The sequence below is a fragment of the Onychostoma macrolepis genome, chromosome 02 (assembly GCF_012432095.1).
Source record: "Onychostoma macrolepis isolate SWU-2019 chromosome 02, ASM1243209v1, whole genome shotgun sequence".
In the NCBI taxonomy this organism is placed as follows: domain Eukaryota; kingdom Metazoa; phylum Chordata; class Actinopteri; order Cypriniformes; family Cyprinidae; genus Onychostoma; species Onychostoma macrolepis.
The window spans coordinates 3,162,258-3,180,317 of record NC_081156.1 but is presented as its reverse complement, the minus strand read 5'-3'; the positions used below and the strand labels follow the sequence as shown (position 1 = coordinate 3,180,317).

The following is an 18,060-nucleotide window of genomic DNA, read 5'->3' as shown; positions in this document are numbered from 1 at the left end:
ACCTCTTCACAGACGATGAGTGGAAAGGGAATTTTAGATTTACGCGACAGTCATTTAATATATTCAACAACAGCAACAACAACATCGGCTCGTTCCATTTGTCATGCGTCATTACACCATTTCAATCCGATCAAGGGTTTACATGTCCTATTGAACAGATTAGAAAAGGCTTATTCCACCCCTCTCAACCCGATTGAAATTTCAAAAGGTTCATTTTTATTCTAATTGAGGCATTTATTTTGAGCATTTTCATTCAGATTGGACTTTTAAACTGACTGCAATCGGAACCAAAGGCTCCATGTAAACATATCTACTGAATCCGCTTTCAGCTATTATGCCACCTACAGCTGGAACCAAATGTATCAACTAACATTAACAAAGTTTTCTAAATGCTGTAAAAATATATTGCTCATAGTTCGTTAACTGAAGCCTTACTGAAAGAGTTACCCTTTCCTTTTATAGATATATATTTTTTGGCATTTTTGCCTTTATTCAGGCAATTATAGATGATAATAAGACAACACCCAAAAAGTACAACAAAATATTACAGTGTAATAAGGTTGTAATAAAGCAATTATAAAGATTTAACAGGTAACATGGTGGACAAGTAAAGTGAACAACCCACAAAATGGAGTCTCAGATTATCAGTAATATCTGCAGTGACTTAGCACCCTGTGTGTGTGTGTCAACACAGAGGTCAACAGCACTATCATGGCAACAAGGTAATGTGACAGTGTGATTTAGGAGGGCTGTCGGCTGTTATCTGCACATAGTTTACCAGGCCACCCCCAAACACAGCTTGACAGCAAACCGGTAAAATGTGCGACATTTAAGAAAAAAAGAACTCAGTCTGGAAGATTCTGCCTGGCCCAGTGCACTGCAGGTGCAGCTCAAGTACAGATATTGCACAAAAGTTAACACACAGCCTGTGAGGGAACACAGAAAGGTTGAGGAGGCAAGAATGAGGGGAGGAATAAAGGATAATGAAAGCAGAGAAAGAAAGGTCAGAAGAGCATAAAAAGGGATAAAAGAAAAAGAAAACTAGGAAGCATAATAAAATAATTTGTGCTGCAGAAAAGATTTTACGCTGAAAATCTGAAATAAGGTTTCATTTGTTCATATTGGTTAACTAAATTCATTGACATGAACTAACAATAAAAAATACTGCTACAGACTTTACTAATCTTAGTTAGTCACATTTATTTACAAATTTTTAAGTAAAAATTCATATCTGTTATTTAATTCACTGTTAATTAACATGAACAAGCAATGAACCATTGTATTTTTTTTAAATAACATTAACAAAGGTTAATGCATTAACTAATGTTCACAAATGACACCTTAAAGTGCTACCTTTTGCCTTTACAGATATGACAGTGTGGAAAGAAGCTAATTGCAAATAAATATTACCTATAGTGAGCGAGCTGTTTGAAATGTGCCTTAAATGAGTATATGAATGTTCATTATTGTACATTTATTAGTTATTTCAGCATCATTACTGTCAAGATGTCTCTGTCACCAGTCACCAGCTCTGGACTCCATGTCCCAGAATCCTCCCCGGCTCACACCTGTTCTCAGTCACGACACTCACCTGATCACAATCACCTTATTACTGAGCACCTGCACCTGCAACCAGCAATCAGCACACCTTCAAGAACACACTCCTCACAGTCGATCATGGTCCGGTCTACCGTTCATTACCTTGGACTGTTTCCAGACCTTGCTTACCCGTATACTCTCCGTGTGTTACTGACCTCCAGAGTTTTCCGTGTTCCTGCGATCCCGATCTCCTTCATTCCCGATCTCCACCAGGATTCCTGCAACAAGGACAAAAAGACTTACTTTCAGCTAAGCATACAAGAACTCTCATACTGCCATTGACTCACCTGCCTTCTGCTCTCCTCACTCTTCAGTCATTGTCAATAAATCAGCTTGTTTGAACTTACCCCTCTTGTCTCTGCTTTGAAACGTCACAGAAGTCCGGACCACGAAAAGATGTCTGACTGGGGATAGGCTGTGGTGCCTGCGACAGGGTGGTCGACCTTTGGAGAGGTATGTGGGGGAATTCCTCGAGCTCTCCAACCGGGTGAGTTGGCACGACGCCGCACTCGGTGCCTGTTTTCAGCTGGGGCTGGATGAAACCAAGATCCGCTCCAATCTCCCCACTTGTGTGTGTGTGTGTGTTTGTGTTGTGTGTGTTTTTTTTTTTTTCTTGATCGAGCTGATTAATTTGGTCCTCTATTTAAATGGTTCTAATTTGGAAGTAGAGGAATGTTTGAGCCACATTCATCCAGCCCCTCCTGAAAACTACAGGGCCTCTCCAATTCACCACACGCCGGGACCCTCCACATACCTGGCCAATGGCTACGGCCACCAATATACCCCTGTGTTCCCACGAGCTCGTAAGTGGACCTCCAACAGCGCTTGGTTATGGACCCTTCATTAACATCTGTCCGGTCAGCGCTGAAATCTGCCTCCCATCCTCCATGTCCTGCTCCCAGAACCATCCCAATCCTCAGCCCAGAAATGCCGGCCGCCGCTGTCTCAAGGCCATTGGCCCGAATTACCCCAAACTAAAGGAGGAATAGGAGGAGGAAAAGACTGTTCTCAGCCCTCATCCGAGCCCCAGAGCACCCTCCAGTGTCTGCTCCAGCCCCAGAGCTCGCACAAGTGTCGGCTCCAGCCCCAGAGCGCCCTTGAGGGCCTGCTCCTCCAGAGGGCCCTCCAGTGCCCGCTCCTCCAGAGCACCATCCAGATCCCGAATCCTGCCCAGGGAGTGCCTCTGAGTCCTCTACTTTCCCCAAGGATTATTTTTTGAGGCTGGGGCTGGGGTCGCGGCCTCGGAGGCAGTCCAGCCATGGCCTCCCGAGTCCCCCGACCCTCCATGGCCTCCCCAGTCTTCCGCTCCGCCATGGTCTCTTGAGTCTTGAGTCGCCCGAGTCTCTTGATCCGCCCGTGTCTTGGACCAGCCTCCAGAGTGCCCACCCCCCTTCCCCGGAGTATATGTTATGGCACGGGACGTGCCTTCCGGGAGGGGGAGGTAATGTCAGGATGTCTCTGTCACCAGTCACCAGCTCTGGACTCCATGTCCCAGGATCCTCCCCGGCTCACACCTGTTCTCAGTCACGACACTCACCTGATCAGAATCACCTTATTACTGAGCACCTGCAGCCAGCAATCAGCACACCTTCAAGAACACACTCCTCACAGTCGATCATGGTCCGGTCTACCGTTCACTACCTTGAACTGTTTCCAGACCTTACTTACCTGTATACTCTCCGTGTGTTACTTACCTCCAGAGTTTCCCGTGTTCCTGCGACCCCGATCTCCACCAGGATTCCTGCAACAAGGACAAAGAGACTTACTTTCAGCTAAGCATACAATAACTCTCATAATGCCATTGACTCACCTGCCTCCTGCTCTCTTCACTCTTCAGTCATTGTCAATAAACCAGCTTGTTTGAAATTACCCCTCTTGTCTCTGCCTTGAAACGTGACAATTACATTTAGGGCTGTACCAATCGAATATTTTAGTAATCGAGTATTCTACCGAAAATTATATAGAGTAATCGGATAAGAAGAACTTTTTCTTTATTAAAGAGCAATACTAAATATACAAGAGAAAATAAGACAGGTCATTTAAAATGAACAAGTAATTTGTTTCCTTTTTAGAAAAATTTACATTTTTATTGCTGAAATTGCATATATTAATAAAACTAAACCCATTTAGTGCATTTAATTGCCATATTACATTCAAAATACAAATATATAAAAATGTATTTCAAATTACTTTAAAAAAGGTAAACATAGTACAACCTAAAACTAAGACATAAATCAAAATAATAGTAATAAAATAATAATAAAACCTAAACATTGCAACTTAAGTTTCAGCCTAACTATAGCTCAGGCATGACATAAGCCTTTACTGTCTTCTTAGAAGGCTTTGTGCCTTTTGTAAAAGGCAAAAATTAGTGGGCAGTAAGCTAACGTGGAACAAAAACAAGAGTCCATACACACAACATTTATTAACACATTTTTCAGCAACATGAATTTAAAGTTATTTGGAGAATAAACCCTCTTAAATGTCTCTCTGCATACTGGTGTGTGTAATCCTTTAAAGGAGCATGTGGTTGCAAACACTGTGCACTCTATGCAGTTACAGGAATGTACCGAAATGAAAATTCTGGGCTGAAACCGAGAATTCTGGATGTGCTTGGTCGAGAACCAAACGGCTTTGTAATTATTTATTTCATTCAATAATATAAAGTAGTTTTGTAAGACTTTTTAATTTAACTCAATTTTAATGACAAAGAACTTAAAAAACACAAGCCAATAAAATAACCACACTTTTATTGAAAGAAAATTGGACAGAAAATATATTAATATTAAATATCAATGTATTATTTTTTTATTCAGTTCTATGCAACAGAATCAGACATAACTGTTGTTGTTGTTGTTTTTGACTAATTATCCAAATAATGTATAGTCCTGCAAACAGGGTTTTTCCTTTCTCAAAATGCCGGGGAGGTGGTACCATCCTGATCATGTGCACTGTGCACACAATGTACCCACCCTTTAAGTGGCTGAAACAAACACTTTTTACACGCAACATATTTTAGGTGTTACTATAATTATAGCTATGATTAAAGAAAATGACAATTATAAAGTTATGTTTTATTTTCTCTCATCTAATGTTTTATTGTTATTCATTCTTAAAATAGCCTTATGAAATGTTTTATTTTTCCTCAGAAATTCTGTGTTGTGTATCTGGTTATCAAATGAAGGCATAAAACATTAATTTTATTTATCTTTAAATTATTGAAAATTAAACTTTTTGGCAAACAAATGGGATTTACTATTAAAATTAAAACATGGAAGAAATGTTGAAAAAATGAAGTTTTCATAATTTTAGTAGTAGTAGTATGTACATTGAACAATAGTAATATATTTCAGCTGCAATGTCTTCAAATTAATCCGGACTTTTATTTTGACGGGTTGCCGTGAATTCCTTTAAATTTCTGCGTGAATATGATATGATGCTAGTTTTAAAAAACGCGAAACGCTCATGAATTGACTCTCATAGCAGTTCTGGAGATGTTGTTCGTGTGTTTATGTCCTCATCGAGTCGGCAGACGCTGAAATCACCGCGAGCGTCATGCGCGCTTCTGTGTGTGTGTGGTAAAGGAAAACGTCTTAGGTTATGTATGTAACCCCAGTTCCTCGAGGGAATGAGACGCTGCGTCCGAAGACGCTGCGTCCGAAGACGCTAGGGGAACGCCCTCAGCGTAACCGGCCCTGAATACAAATGAAATCTGTCCAATGGATGGGGGCGAGACGTCACGGGCGAGGTGACGTAATGACCAGCTGGTATAAAAGCACGTGCGGTGCAAACCGGCGTCAGCCTCTGGAACGAAGCAAGCGCTGGCAGGGATGCCGGAAGTGTGGCATCGGGACGCAGTGTCTCGTTCCCTCGAGGAACTGGGGTTACATACGTAACCTAAGATGTTCCTCTTCAGGAACTCGAGCTGCGTCCGAAGACGCTAGGGGAACGAGATATCCACGTTGCCAGACTTTCCAATCCCTGCCCAGTGTGTATCCCTGCAGAGCACATCTAGGGCGAGAGGACGGAACAGCCTGGAGTGGCCCGCATGTCCAGGCCATAAAACCTGACAAAGGTCAGGGGCATAGACCATCCCGCAGCGTTACAGATGTCCCGAATTGGGACACCTGCGAGGAAGGCCTTGGAGGCCGCCACACTCCTAGTGGAATGAACCCTGACTCCCATCGGCGAGGGGAGGTCAGAGGACTCATAGGCAATGTTAATGGCATCCAATATCCACCGACTGAGGGTCTGCTTGGAAGCAGGGAGACCCCTTTTAGGGGGACCATAGCAAACAAGCAACTGGTCCGCCCTTCTCCACAGGGCAGCTCTGTGGACGTATGCGTCCAGTGTAAAATTAAGCTTTTGCTGATCAGGCTCCCGAAAGGGAGGAGGACTAAAAGCCTGCAGTACTGTAGTGTGACAGATGGAACTTTGGGGACGTACCCTACACGAGGGTACAAAAAGGCTTTGGCCATGCCGGGCGCAAAGTCCAAATGAGTAGGGGCCACTGACAGGGCCTGCAAATCCCCAACTCTCTTCAGAGAGGAAATCACCAGAAGGAATACAGTCTTCAGGGTAAGATGGCGATCGGAGATCTCCTCAATAGGCTCAAAGGGAGGCCTGCAGAGAGCATCCAACAGCCAGGTCCCAGGGAGGAATCCGGGACCGTACTGGGGGCTTTAGCCTCAGCGCACCGCGGAGGAAACGTGTAACTAGGGGGTGTCTACCCACTGACTGTCCACCAAGAGAGGCATGGTAGGCCGAAATCGCCGCCACATAAACCTTCAAGGTGGAGTGGGTTAACCCTGCAGAGAATCGAGCCTGCAGGAACTCCAGCACTGTACCAACCGGGCAGTTAACTGGGTCGAGCTGGCGATCTCTGCACCATGAAGTGAAGAGTCTGCCTCAACGGGCATTCTCCTTGGTGGCACGGAGAGACAAATCAGCGGTTTTGCGGAGCTCGGTGATATCCTCCGCACTAAATCCCTCGCCCTCATCCAGCTCTTTGAGCAGGTCAGCCTGGTATGCCTGCAACACCGCCATAGTGTGCAGACATGAACCAGCCTGACCTGCTGCCGCGTACCCCTTGCCCACCAGTGTCGATGAAGTGCGCAACGGCTTGGTGGGCAGGGTCGGAGCCTTCAGATACGATGCCGCGTTAGAGGACAGATAGCTCGCAAGCGTCTGTTCCACACGCGGCATCGCTCTGTAACCGCACTCACTCGTCCCCATCACATTACCGTAGTAATCCGAAGAGGGGACGAAGAGGCGGGCCGAGAATGGTCTTCCCCACGACTTTGATACCTCAGTGTGAAGGTCGGGGAAAAAAGGCAGACTCCGATGTGGAGATGGAGTCTTAAACCGCAGAAAGCGCTCATCTAACTTGCCTTTCTGTGGTTCGACATGACACTCGGGCGGCCAGACAAGATTTAACTTGGCCACGGCCCGAGTGACCACCTCCACAAGCTCCTCATACTGGGGCGAAAGAGAGGGCGCAACATCTTTGACATTTCCCGTGTCAACCTCAGAGGAGGAAGACAGGAGAAGCGCTGATGCCGCTGCCCGAGGGGAAGTATCTGCCTGGCGGGCTTCCATTCTCGGGGAGCGGTCATGGGATCTGACGGGCGAGGGCGGAGATAGAGACTCGCTTGTCTCCGATCGCTGCGCCAGATCCCATTGCGAACCCCACGAGCGCTGCCGCCACTCCGCCTCGGCGAAAGCGGGGCCAGCACCACGGGGAACGCTGACGAAAGAACCCTCTTTAGAGAAGAGGGCCTTTCAGGAGCGAAGTACACGCAGAGGGAGGCTCTCGCAGTGCGGGCACTCAGCCCCCTCGAGAGCCGCCTCTGCATGTCTTGCTCCCAAGCAAACCACACACAAGCTGTGTGTATCACCTGCGCACAAATAACGTTCGCAGGGAGGAACACACAGCTTGTACTGTGATTTGCTCTCATTGCCCTGATGTCTAGCCTTGAACTGGCTTTTAGACATCCTGATCAGAACAAGACAGACAACACCAAATAGGACTGACAACACACAGAGCGCTAGCTGAATGACAGAAAGCTGACGCTGGTTTGCACCGCACGTGCTTTTATACCAGCTGGTCATTACATCACCTCGCCCGTGACGTCTCGCACATCCATTGGACAGATTTAATTTGTATTCAGAGCCGGTTATGCTGAGGGCGTTCCCCTAGCGTCTTCGGACGCAGCTAGAGTTCCTGAAGAGGAACGCACGTCTCTGCCATTCATTCATAGAGATATGATCGCGTTAATATGAGTAATGCTCATCAGATCAAGTAAATCAGTGGGAAATGAATAGAAATGATGATTCTGTGTACAGAAATATCAAGTAAACGTGTAAAAATATAAAAACCCTGGCAAAGCTATTATTATCAGCGCATGTGAGCAGAGCGTAGCGGGGAGCAGATCAGTGAAGGAGATTTTACCAGCGTTGCCCAGTACAGCTGTACTACAGCATGTCACAGCACAGTAGCGCTACTGCAAACAGGAACAAGTTTACTACATAGAAATTTCTTATCACGCGTTATTTGAGCGGACTTAGCTTTTCCGGTGAGCATGAGCGGTAAATGAGCAGAATGCACATTATAGAGCAGAATACTGAACGGAGCGTCACGCGGCGCAGTGATGACGGCTGGAGGACAGTGAAACCTGAACACTGCTGTGTGGCGCGGCACGGCATATATTTTCGGCGGCCGAAAATTTAGTGCATCCCTAGTAAATAGACTAAAACGATTCTTCGAAGCACAAGAATTTGCCTCGATTATTTTTTTGTATTCGAGTTACTCGAATTACTCGAGGAATCGTTTCAGCCCTAATTACATTAGACAAAAGTAAAAGTTAATCTATAAATTCAAATGTTTTAAATTTAGTTAACTTTATTATAGATCTATTCATTTTTTTTAAATTCAGATTTTACTTAATTTTAATCCACTGAAATTTGCTCAAATATATACATGCAAAAACTAAATGTTTTTATTTTTTATTTTTTTTAAGCTGAAGAAAAATTTGCAGTTTCAACTCCTAGCTGATTAAGAATCTGAAAATCTTAATCAATCACTCCATGATTGAAAAAAATGAATATTTAATTTAATTAATTTATTTAATATTTAATTTAATTAGTGAGTCAGAGGACTGCCTAGTTCCTGCGGAACAGATCTCATTCCACTCTGTGCAATGATGCTAATTAAACTTGTCTGACATGCACTGTGACAAAAAAAGAACAGTGTCCTGCTTTCAGGGATACACCAAAACACATGCCTAGTATAATTAGCTCTAACTCATAAATGCTCAATCTTTGTTTACTGCACAGCATTTTCTTTATACAGTAATTGTACTCCCGGTCTCCCTGAAACCCTGACTTCAAAAGACATTTTAAAACAAAGATAAATTTGCATTTCCCAAAGGAAATATAAGTTCTCGCAAGGCTGCAAAAGCATAATGTTTTCACCTTAAAGTTTTGGGTTCTATGCAAATTAAATGCATTAGAGTCACTTTGCTGTTGTCATGACACTCATCACCCGCCTGGTTTTCAGTCGACTCGACACAAGAATCACTGTGCACTCGATAATGACGATAAATGGCTAAATATATGAAAGGAATATAAGACCAATGATAATTCGGTATGCAAATATATGTAAGAAAGAAGATTAATCACAAGTGAATATACAAATACTATGACAACATTGTCACTGACCATCATGTTTTGAACATTCTGAAAATGTCATTTCTACAGACATTTTCAGTTCAATTTTAATACAAAACTAAAACTATATAACAAAATTTGAACAGAGTTAAGTGATTTGGGCTAAATGTAGGGTTTATGAGTTAGATCCTTAGACATAACAATGAGTGGTCGACGACCCATACTGATTTTGATATTGATATCTTTGAGAGCAGCGGTGGCTGATGGTCAATATATATGACATCACACAATGAAATTTAAACATAAAAACAATAAATATTAAACAGATTCAACAGAATTCAAGATTCAAGTCATTCATTTTAGATTGCAACATCTTAATTTTGTAATCTTATAGTATTTTTCACAAAGAAATTGTTAAAAATATGAATATGAGCACATGCATTTGTATGCAGTCTGGTAATTGGTATTTATTAGATGTTTAAAGATGGTTTAAGTGATTAAGTGATATAAATGCAAGTTTGCTAAATGCTTAGATGAGAAAGTATAATGAGAAGAAAGATGAGAAAATATGTTTGCCTTTCTATTGCCACTAGAAAGGCAAACGCTATAATAATTATTCATAAACTACTTACTTTATTTGTTTAACGGTTGTCTAATAATTGTTCATTATAATTGAGACATAACTGTTAAACAGAGACTAAACTAATGAAGATGAAGAATTGTCAAAATAAAAGTCCTACTTCTGACACTTTGGCCAAACAGAAAAACTTATGGGGCAGTGCCAATATTTAAAATATGCTAAATATTGTCCAATATATTGTCAATGGCCATATATCAGTCGACCACATTGAGTCTTATTGACAATTAAATACAGAAAACAATTAAATACAGATTGTTTTTTTTATCCAATAGTACTTCCAATCTAAATTGGCTTATTGGAAAGACATGTCTCTACCTACATTTTTGCAATTCTAAAAATGTACCTCTACGTATAATTCACTGCATTTTCTAGCTCACAGACTTGTAGAAGCAAGCAAAAATGGCATAGTTGCTTCAGTTAGTGTTTTATCTCATGCTTGCATTTGGTTAGGTTAGGTTTAGGGTTGGGTTTAGTGTAAGTGGTATGTTATTTCCAAATGCGATACAGAGCTTGTTTACTTCCTGTGTTAAGCCTGATTAAACAGGGATTTCTGTAATGTCTACTGTTGGAGCTGACAATCAGCCTCAGATTGCTTTCACTTAGACAGAACAGTACAGCATGAGGAGAGCACACAATTGCTCAAACTGAGCACAATCATTCTCCTGGACTCCTTAAGCTTTCATTCATCATGTGCTACATTAGAGCTGTCATCACACATATCTGAAATGTCATTGCTGCTCACAATCAGATGGGTGGATGTCTGACACTCAGAATAATGGAGTGTCTTTCATTCGCTTCCCCTGCTGGTTCACACTGTTGGCCTCTGACTGATGGATCACACTGGACTAATGAGACAGAAATGGATGTTCTGATGTACTCTTGGGATTTCATTCAGTGTTTGACAGCTATTCAAAACTGGATTAAGGCGTGAACAATGTGAAAACTGAATCTCAAATAATACACAGAGATAAATAATACTGCACACATGCACTTGAATGTCTGAAACATATAGTGCAAGAGAAAATCATCAGTGTTTTGTCACTGCTAGGTGTCACTTTTTAAGTCTTTCCAACATCATCGCAAATAGCATAATTGGTCTTTAACTGAAGGTCACTGACAAAATAAGAGTGTCCATAAGAAAGAAAAGGTAAAAAAAAATCCAGCTTAAAACACATGCCAGGTTTCTGTTTTACATACTTTTACAACAACAAAAAAAAAAATAAATAAATAAATGAACTTGAACTTGATACAAAGTCATGGCAATCACCTGGTATAATTTTCTGATTTTTTTCCCCCCTGCATGTTGGTTGGAACTCATGATTTCTGTTTAGTGGACAAAGATGTTTCAAATGTTTATATGGAGAAAAGCAGCAATGTCACGCTTTAGTTTAAAGTCTTTTTTTTTTTTTTTTTTTTGTAGAATAGATATGGAACTAATTGATTGATTGAATACATGTGTTGTGAGGAATCGTATATTAAAATGAAATGTTTCAAAATAATATGAACACTGAGTAAATGTTTGTTGTGGATTTTAAATGCATTATTTGCATATAGTGTATTATTTTTACTATAACTGCATTCACTGGCATTTAAGTTCTTTTGATTTCTGCCACAGCTTTCTGTGATTTTAGGCTGTATTAGTGATAATTTGGTGCATTTCAACCGCACGGTCCAATCGCAGGTGTTGTCTGTAAGTGAAGCTGCTTCGGAAATGTGATTCAAAACAAAGGCTTTGCTGCCAACTGTTTCCTGACATGCCGATCTGCTCTATTAAAGCTGATTTATTACTGACATTAGACACACATCTGCTCATGGCCATGCATTCACTCACGCTATAAGTGTCTCTTCTCTATGCGGTAAATGGCTGCATCGCACCTACCGGATATACAAACTGCAGCACACTGTTAGAGACATCACTATCTGCTTGCTTTTCCTCTAAAGGAATTGATGTAGGATAAAGGATAATCCTCTCCAGGCCTCCTTAGGAATATCTCTTATCTGTGCTATAACACAACAGCATTAGGGCTATCATGTGGGGATTACTCTTGAAAGGCAGAACTATCGCAGCATTTCAGTCGGACTGATCAAATGTAATCTAAGCCTCTCCATGAAATAGAGATTTTTTGTAGACTTTTTAGGGAGTTACAGTGAACCTGCTGACTTTGTGAACGCTCAACTTCAAATGAAACATTCATGAGGGTGTTATGTTATGGTCTGATGACTGTAATGAGTAATATCAACAGCTGATTAATTCCTGCGCTATGAGCGCACAGTGTGCCAGACTCATTAGCACACAGCGAGTGCACTTCAGAACTCAAATAACCTTGAGAGTCCATTGATTTCTTCTGACGACATCTCACCTTTGGTACCGCTGGGATGTTGACAACAACGCGAGGAAGATTTTACCTACTTTTCCTTCCTGAGAACATTGAGTTATTGAAGTACCATTTTACATAAGGCTACAGCTATTTGTATTTTGCATCTAAAGAGGACAAAGTGGCTTCACACTCTGGCTTCAGATGAAATGTACAGCTGCCATTCTAGGATTCATGTTGATGCATAATACTTCAGTTTATCCATGTATGCCAGTAAGGACTATAATCCTTCAAGATTTAAAAAAAAGTTTCAAACAAGGCTGCTAAGCCATATTCACGAATGACTTTATTTTAAAACAGGCTGTTGGCTACCATGTGACCATCACCTTTTATTAATTAATAAATATAATTGCTTATTGGGGCAGTTGCACCATATGACATTTTACAATCCAACATAAAAATCTAATTTTAATAAACTTAATAATTAATGTCATTTCCTCCAACACGGTTTACTCCATAGGATTATAATGTAAAAAAGACGCCAAGTGTGAACATAGCCTTAATGACCTTTTTTCTGCATGTTTCCAAATGTTAGTTGCACCACATGACCTTGACTTGGTGGACAAAAGTTTTTCAAATATTATTAAACACTGAAGCAGTTTTTGGTATTTTTTATAATAAATAATGATACAAAATGATGCCAGATTACTACATTGTTTTTCAAACCCTGGGAGTCGCCAGGATGATTTAAGAAAAATGTATATATGTATGTAACAAAGTTCAAGACTCAGGGAAGAGGAAAGTGGGAATGGACAAATGTAACTTTAATAACAAAATAAGCATAAACAACAAAATGAAAGTAATTGGCTGCCCCCTCACAGCAGACTCCAGTGTGTATCTGTCTCTCGGTGTTTGCACTCTGGACAGCTTTAAAGGTTTCTATTTACAACATGTTTTTGCAGCATTAAACATTGTAGCCAATCACAGACATTGATTTCTTGAACCCAGTGGCCAATCAGAAGTGTTTCACTCACCACCCAAAAACTAATCCACTCTGTGTAGACTCGATGTAAATAAGAGATTTATTGTGCAGTGTAAAGAGATTCATTGATTATAACGGAATCGCATTGAACTGAAATGAGTGACAGAATTTGATTCAGAATTAGAATAAAATTTTGTTTTTCATGCTAAGAGGACCGACATGGCGAACATGCTGCAAAGTTTCGGGAATGACATCTGCATATAAATGGGGGATTCTCTCTTGAAATCGCAATGACTGACATTGTGATAATCATAACAATGGACTGGACAAAATATGATATGCCAAAATAGCTGTGCATGAAGGCTAAAGCACCCTCAGTGATTTGATTCTGGAACAGAGCTCCACCGTGGGACTCAAGATCAGTGTGTGGCACATTTGTCACTCATTAACATTCGCTCCCCTGCCCATCAATTAAAAAAAAAAGAAAAAGAAAAGAAAGCCACTGAACAACTAGATTAATTTTTTCTTCCTTACACTATAATAATATGCGTCACCCTGACATTTTTGACTCCCCCTATTAAATCTAAATTTTAAAATGAAAAACATGTTCATCATAGGTAAGGTATATTCAAATGATTTCATGTACAGAATACTGTAAATTCCATTTTGATATATTTTTGAACAAATTAACGCACAAATAAGGAGTGTTACATCATTAACCCAGAAATGAAGCTCCTTGAATTTGAATTCAGTTAAATTCAGTTATACTTCTTTTAATTATCAAATGAAAATTAAATTGAGACATTCTCAATTCAGTTCTGAATGGCGTACAACCTTCAGATATGAGCCACTTCCTGAAACCTTGTGAATGAATGTTTTAAAGTTACAACTAAAGATGTTTAGAATCTGGGCCAGATTTAATACTGCCTGCATAGTGCATCTCAAACAGGTGACGGTGGTTACAGCACTCTCACCTGTCTTTGCCCGTTTCCTTCTTGAAAACAGTGTCGCAGTAATTCATGCGGTCCTCTGTGGTGACGTAGATGCGTGCATGTGGGTAGTTTTCCACCGCTTGCCGCAGCATGTTGTACACAATGCCCTTGCCATCCTGCCTCATGTTGCGCAAGGGTCCCCACACCACATAGACTGTCTCATTCCCCTGGCCAAAGAAGTGCTGGGGCTTTTGAATTAGCAGAGGAACACTAGTGTGAGACACCACTCTCAGGTCTGTCCTGCGGCCCACGTCCCTCTCAAAGCCGCGGGTGGGTGCATTGTTCATTCTCCAGATACAGGAGGACTGGTCGATCTCAGCTCCTGCCTCACGCCCCAGCATCTGGCCAGAGCTGGACACTATACTGCAAACCTCGCAATGCAGCTTCAACGGCTAAAAGAGAGAACAGGAAATTTGTTAATTAGAAACAGGTTAATTTAAGTAATGCATTGCAAGTTTTGAATCCGATCCTGATTAGGCATGTGTAAGCAAGTCAGTTTTACTTGTGTAGTGCTTTTCACAATACATGTTTTTTTTTTTTTTTTCACAATTAATGTCATTAACTAGTGAACTTGTAAAAACACTACAGGCACAAAAATTATAACATTATTATTTTAATGATTATATATATCAAACAGGAATTGTGTGCACTCGAAAAAGAAAAACCAATGAATTCTCAGGTGCGTAGAACAAAAAAGAGGAAGTTTAGTCAACCAGGTAGCTGAAATTGTCTGCACACTGGAAAAATACAATCAGAGCAAAAAAAAAGGTCTATCAAAAATAAATTTTATTTTCCATATGCAACGTGAAAAAGTGACAAAAGTGCAACATGTATTAAAAAGAGACTAAGGAGCAGACATTTCAGCAGTGAAGAAAGCATGGACTAAAACGTCTGCTCCTTATTTTTGATAGACCTTTTTTGCTCTGATTGTATTTTTCCAGTGTGCGGACAATTTCAGCTACCTAATGATTATATATACAAAGACTTCTAATGTTTTTGATAAATAAGGTAATTATTTAAACAAAAATCTAGAAAAAAATGTAATATTGTGAAATATTATTACAATTTAAAATGGCTGCAATATATAATATATTGTATTCCTGTGATGGCAAAACTATATTTTCAGCAGCCATTACTCCAGTCTTCAGTGTCACATAATGCTTAAGAATATTTCTTGAATACCAGATTATAGCATATCAGAATGATTTCGGATTATCAAAGATGAAAATATTTGCTGCTTTATTTTGTCTTTTTTTTTTTTGATAAGTTCAAAAGAGTTCTTTAAAAGAATTTCTATTAATAAAATAAAATAAAATTACTTTACTGAATGTTTTCAACAATTTATCGCAAACAGTATACACACACATCAAAATACATCTATATCACTAATGCTTAAAAAAAGTGAAGTATACCATATTTGTGGGTTTATGTCCCAATTGCACATTTATGTTCCTTAGTGCCTGTTTCTGGCATTAGCAACAATGAAATATATTTTCCAACTACATCGTTCATGTAAACCTTGGACTTGCTACTACTGTAAATCCATTGAGTGGTTTGTCAATACTGCATACGTGACATTGAGGTGATGCTGTGTGCTTTCAGGTGCAGCCAAGTGTGGCATTATTCTGAATGTTACTGCTATATTCAGTTCTTGTTAGAGTCATGCATCCCATCGGATGAGAATCCACTTTTACGGTGGAAAGAAATATGAAGCTTTATCAGAAACTCTTATCATGGCACTTCTTAAACTGATCTCCATCTCAAATCGTCAGGTGGTCCTGTGTACACCTCTGAATTTTGTGAACAAAACTCTTACTGGAAAAACATGATGGGACGGCTACAAATTAAATTTTAGCTCTGATTTGTTCTGATTTGATTAAAGGTGGTACTTAGCCTGAAAAGTCTGAGAACTACTGTAATAGATGTAATGTTCTGCTAAGTCTGGTTGACAAATATACTAAAAATGTGGGTATGCAGAGTGTGAAATGCTGCTTAGACAGGACCCTTAAATACTTACCCCTTCTAAACAGCAGTGTAATGACTAATCATCAACACCATGGCATTAAATCTATCACCCTGGTCTTTCTATTTTATCCGCCTAGAATACCAAAGGGATGCTGAGTGCCATGAGATTGGTCTAACAAATTAGAGCATGTTTGCCCTGCTTGGCTGATCTGAAAATCTGAGCACAAATTACTATTGCTCAAGACAGGATAATGGTGGCAGGGGCCGATCAATAGCTTATGACTGACCAGCAGATCAGTTACAATTAGGAAGTAATTTGAGTTACGCCTCTTTAAATGTTACATTGCTCACATTATTCTCTTTTGAACAAAGAACTGATAAGACAACCGCTGAATCACTGTGACTGTGACAGTGAACAACAACAGCAGTAAGCCTTCAGACACACTTAGTGCTTGGCAAATGATAGATATTTGGCTTCCAAAAGTGGAAATGAGATTATGTGTATCAGCAGACGAAAGAAATGTATGGAAATTAAAAAAAGATGTACAAGCTGTTTTAAGAAGGGCAGAAGATTGGCTAAATCCATACTGCTCTGGCTAATTTAATTAAGCATGTTAAAGTAAAATTAAGTAAACTACTCTCCATTTTTCATTTAATCAATTTAGCATTACCTGTTTTCAATCTATTACTATTTGGTCATTTTTCAAACCAAACCTGTTTTCTTGCATAACTATAAAGGTATAAAAGCATGACACCTTTTTAGAAAAGCCAGTCATGATCAGAAATTGTCAACTTTAGGTCTTTAGGGTAGAAGGAGGACTAGAGCTACCTTGAGTTCTGCCACACGAGTACAGCCGAGGTTTCTTGTAAGATTGTCTAAATCACATCAGCTAACCACCGGGGTGCCTCAGGGTTCAGTGCGTTGTCCGCTCCTCTTCTCAGTACACACATATCTCACTATGACCAAACAACATTTTCTCTTTCTGATCTTTGTTTTGTTTCTCACCTCATGTATTTTATAGAAGTTATTGTCTCAATTTCTTACCATTCACACGAAATTGTCTGGTTAAACCCACTTGTCTGAAGAAACATTTTGCTCCAGCCAAAACTTTATTTGAATCAAAATAATAAACATTTAAAGTACCGTATTGACCCGAATATAAGACAATGTTTTTTCCTTGGAAATACATCTGAAAAAACGCGTTCCTCTTATATTCAGGGTCTAGACTTTGACATGTCAATAATACACCCACAACAATAGGTGGTGCCAAAAACGCATAAAATGAGTGTGCCATGAAATATGTAATGTAATGTCTGTTGTAAAGATCGCAAATGATAACAAATGAAAAAGAAAAGCTTACAGCAGCATGATCGTGACTGTCATGTTAGCCTGATGGGACCAAACTTCCTCTGTAAGTCATTTTAAAACATAAGACAGTACCCAGATTTGAAGACTACAATAAGATTTCACGTCTACTGATAATAACATTTTGGTAGGCTACTATGAGTTGGATAGCCTAATTGTTATATAATTCAGATGGGCTACCTGTTATTTCAATGGTATATCAAAATTTTCCAATGTCATTGTTGATACATTTTACCAGTATTTACCATACTTTCAAAACAAAAATTAGAATTGGAAAAATATGCAATATGAAAATAATTTAAGAATAAATGTGTTTTACAGAGAGAGAAAAAAACAAAAAAAACAACAAGATTTGGTTTTCCAACAGGTACATCTGGAAAAAGGGGGGTCGTCTTATATTCAGGACAATACGGTAATAACCTTTTAAAAAAACATATTAACATCAATATTCCAGCGTTTCTTGCCAAACATACACTGGACATTGAGTGGTCTCATAGCGTTTTGTTAAAATCATGAGTGTTCCAAATAACCCC

General features: G+C 40.0%; 1 protein-coding gene across 6 annotated transcripts in view; it reads right to left on the bottom strand.

Annotated features, from left to right (window-relative positions):
- The window catches only part of st6galnac3 (ST6 (alpha-N-acetyl-neuraminyl-2,3-beta-galactosyl-1,3)-N-acetylgalactosaminide alpha-2,6-sialyltransferase 3), a 139,906-nt gene that overhangs the window by 49,588 nt on the left and 72,258 nt on the right, over positions 1-18,060 (bottom strand). For 4 of the 6 annotated variants that reach the window (XM_058797925.1, XM_058797934.1, XM_058797915.1 and 1 more), the window contains exon 3: positions 14,179-14,588. In XM_058797925.1, coding sequence (XP_058653908.1) covers positions 14,179-14,588 — 410 coding nt within the window. Of the gene's footprint in view, positions 1-1,754; positions 1,818-3,293; positions 3,341-14,178; positions 14,589-18,060 lie in introns of all 6 variants that reach the window. The other 2 variants (XM_058797900.1, XM_058797907.1) reach the window with 1 other exon arrangement.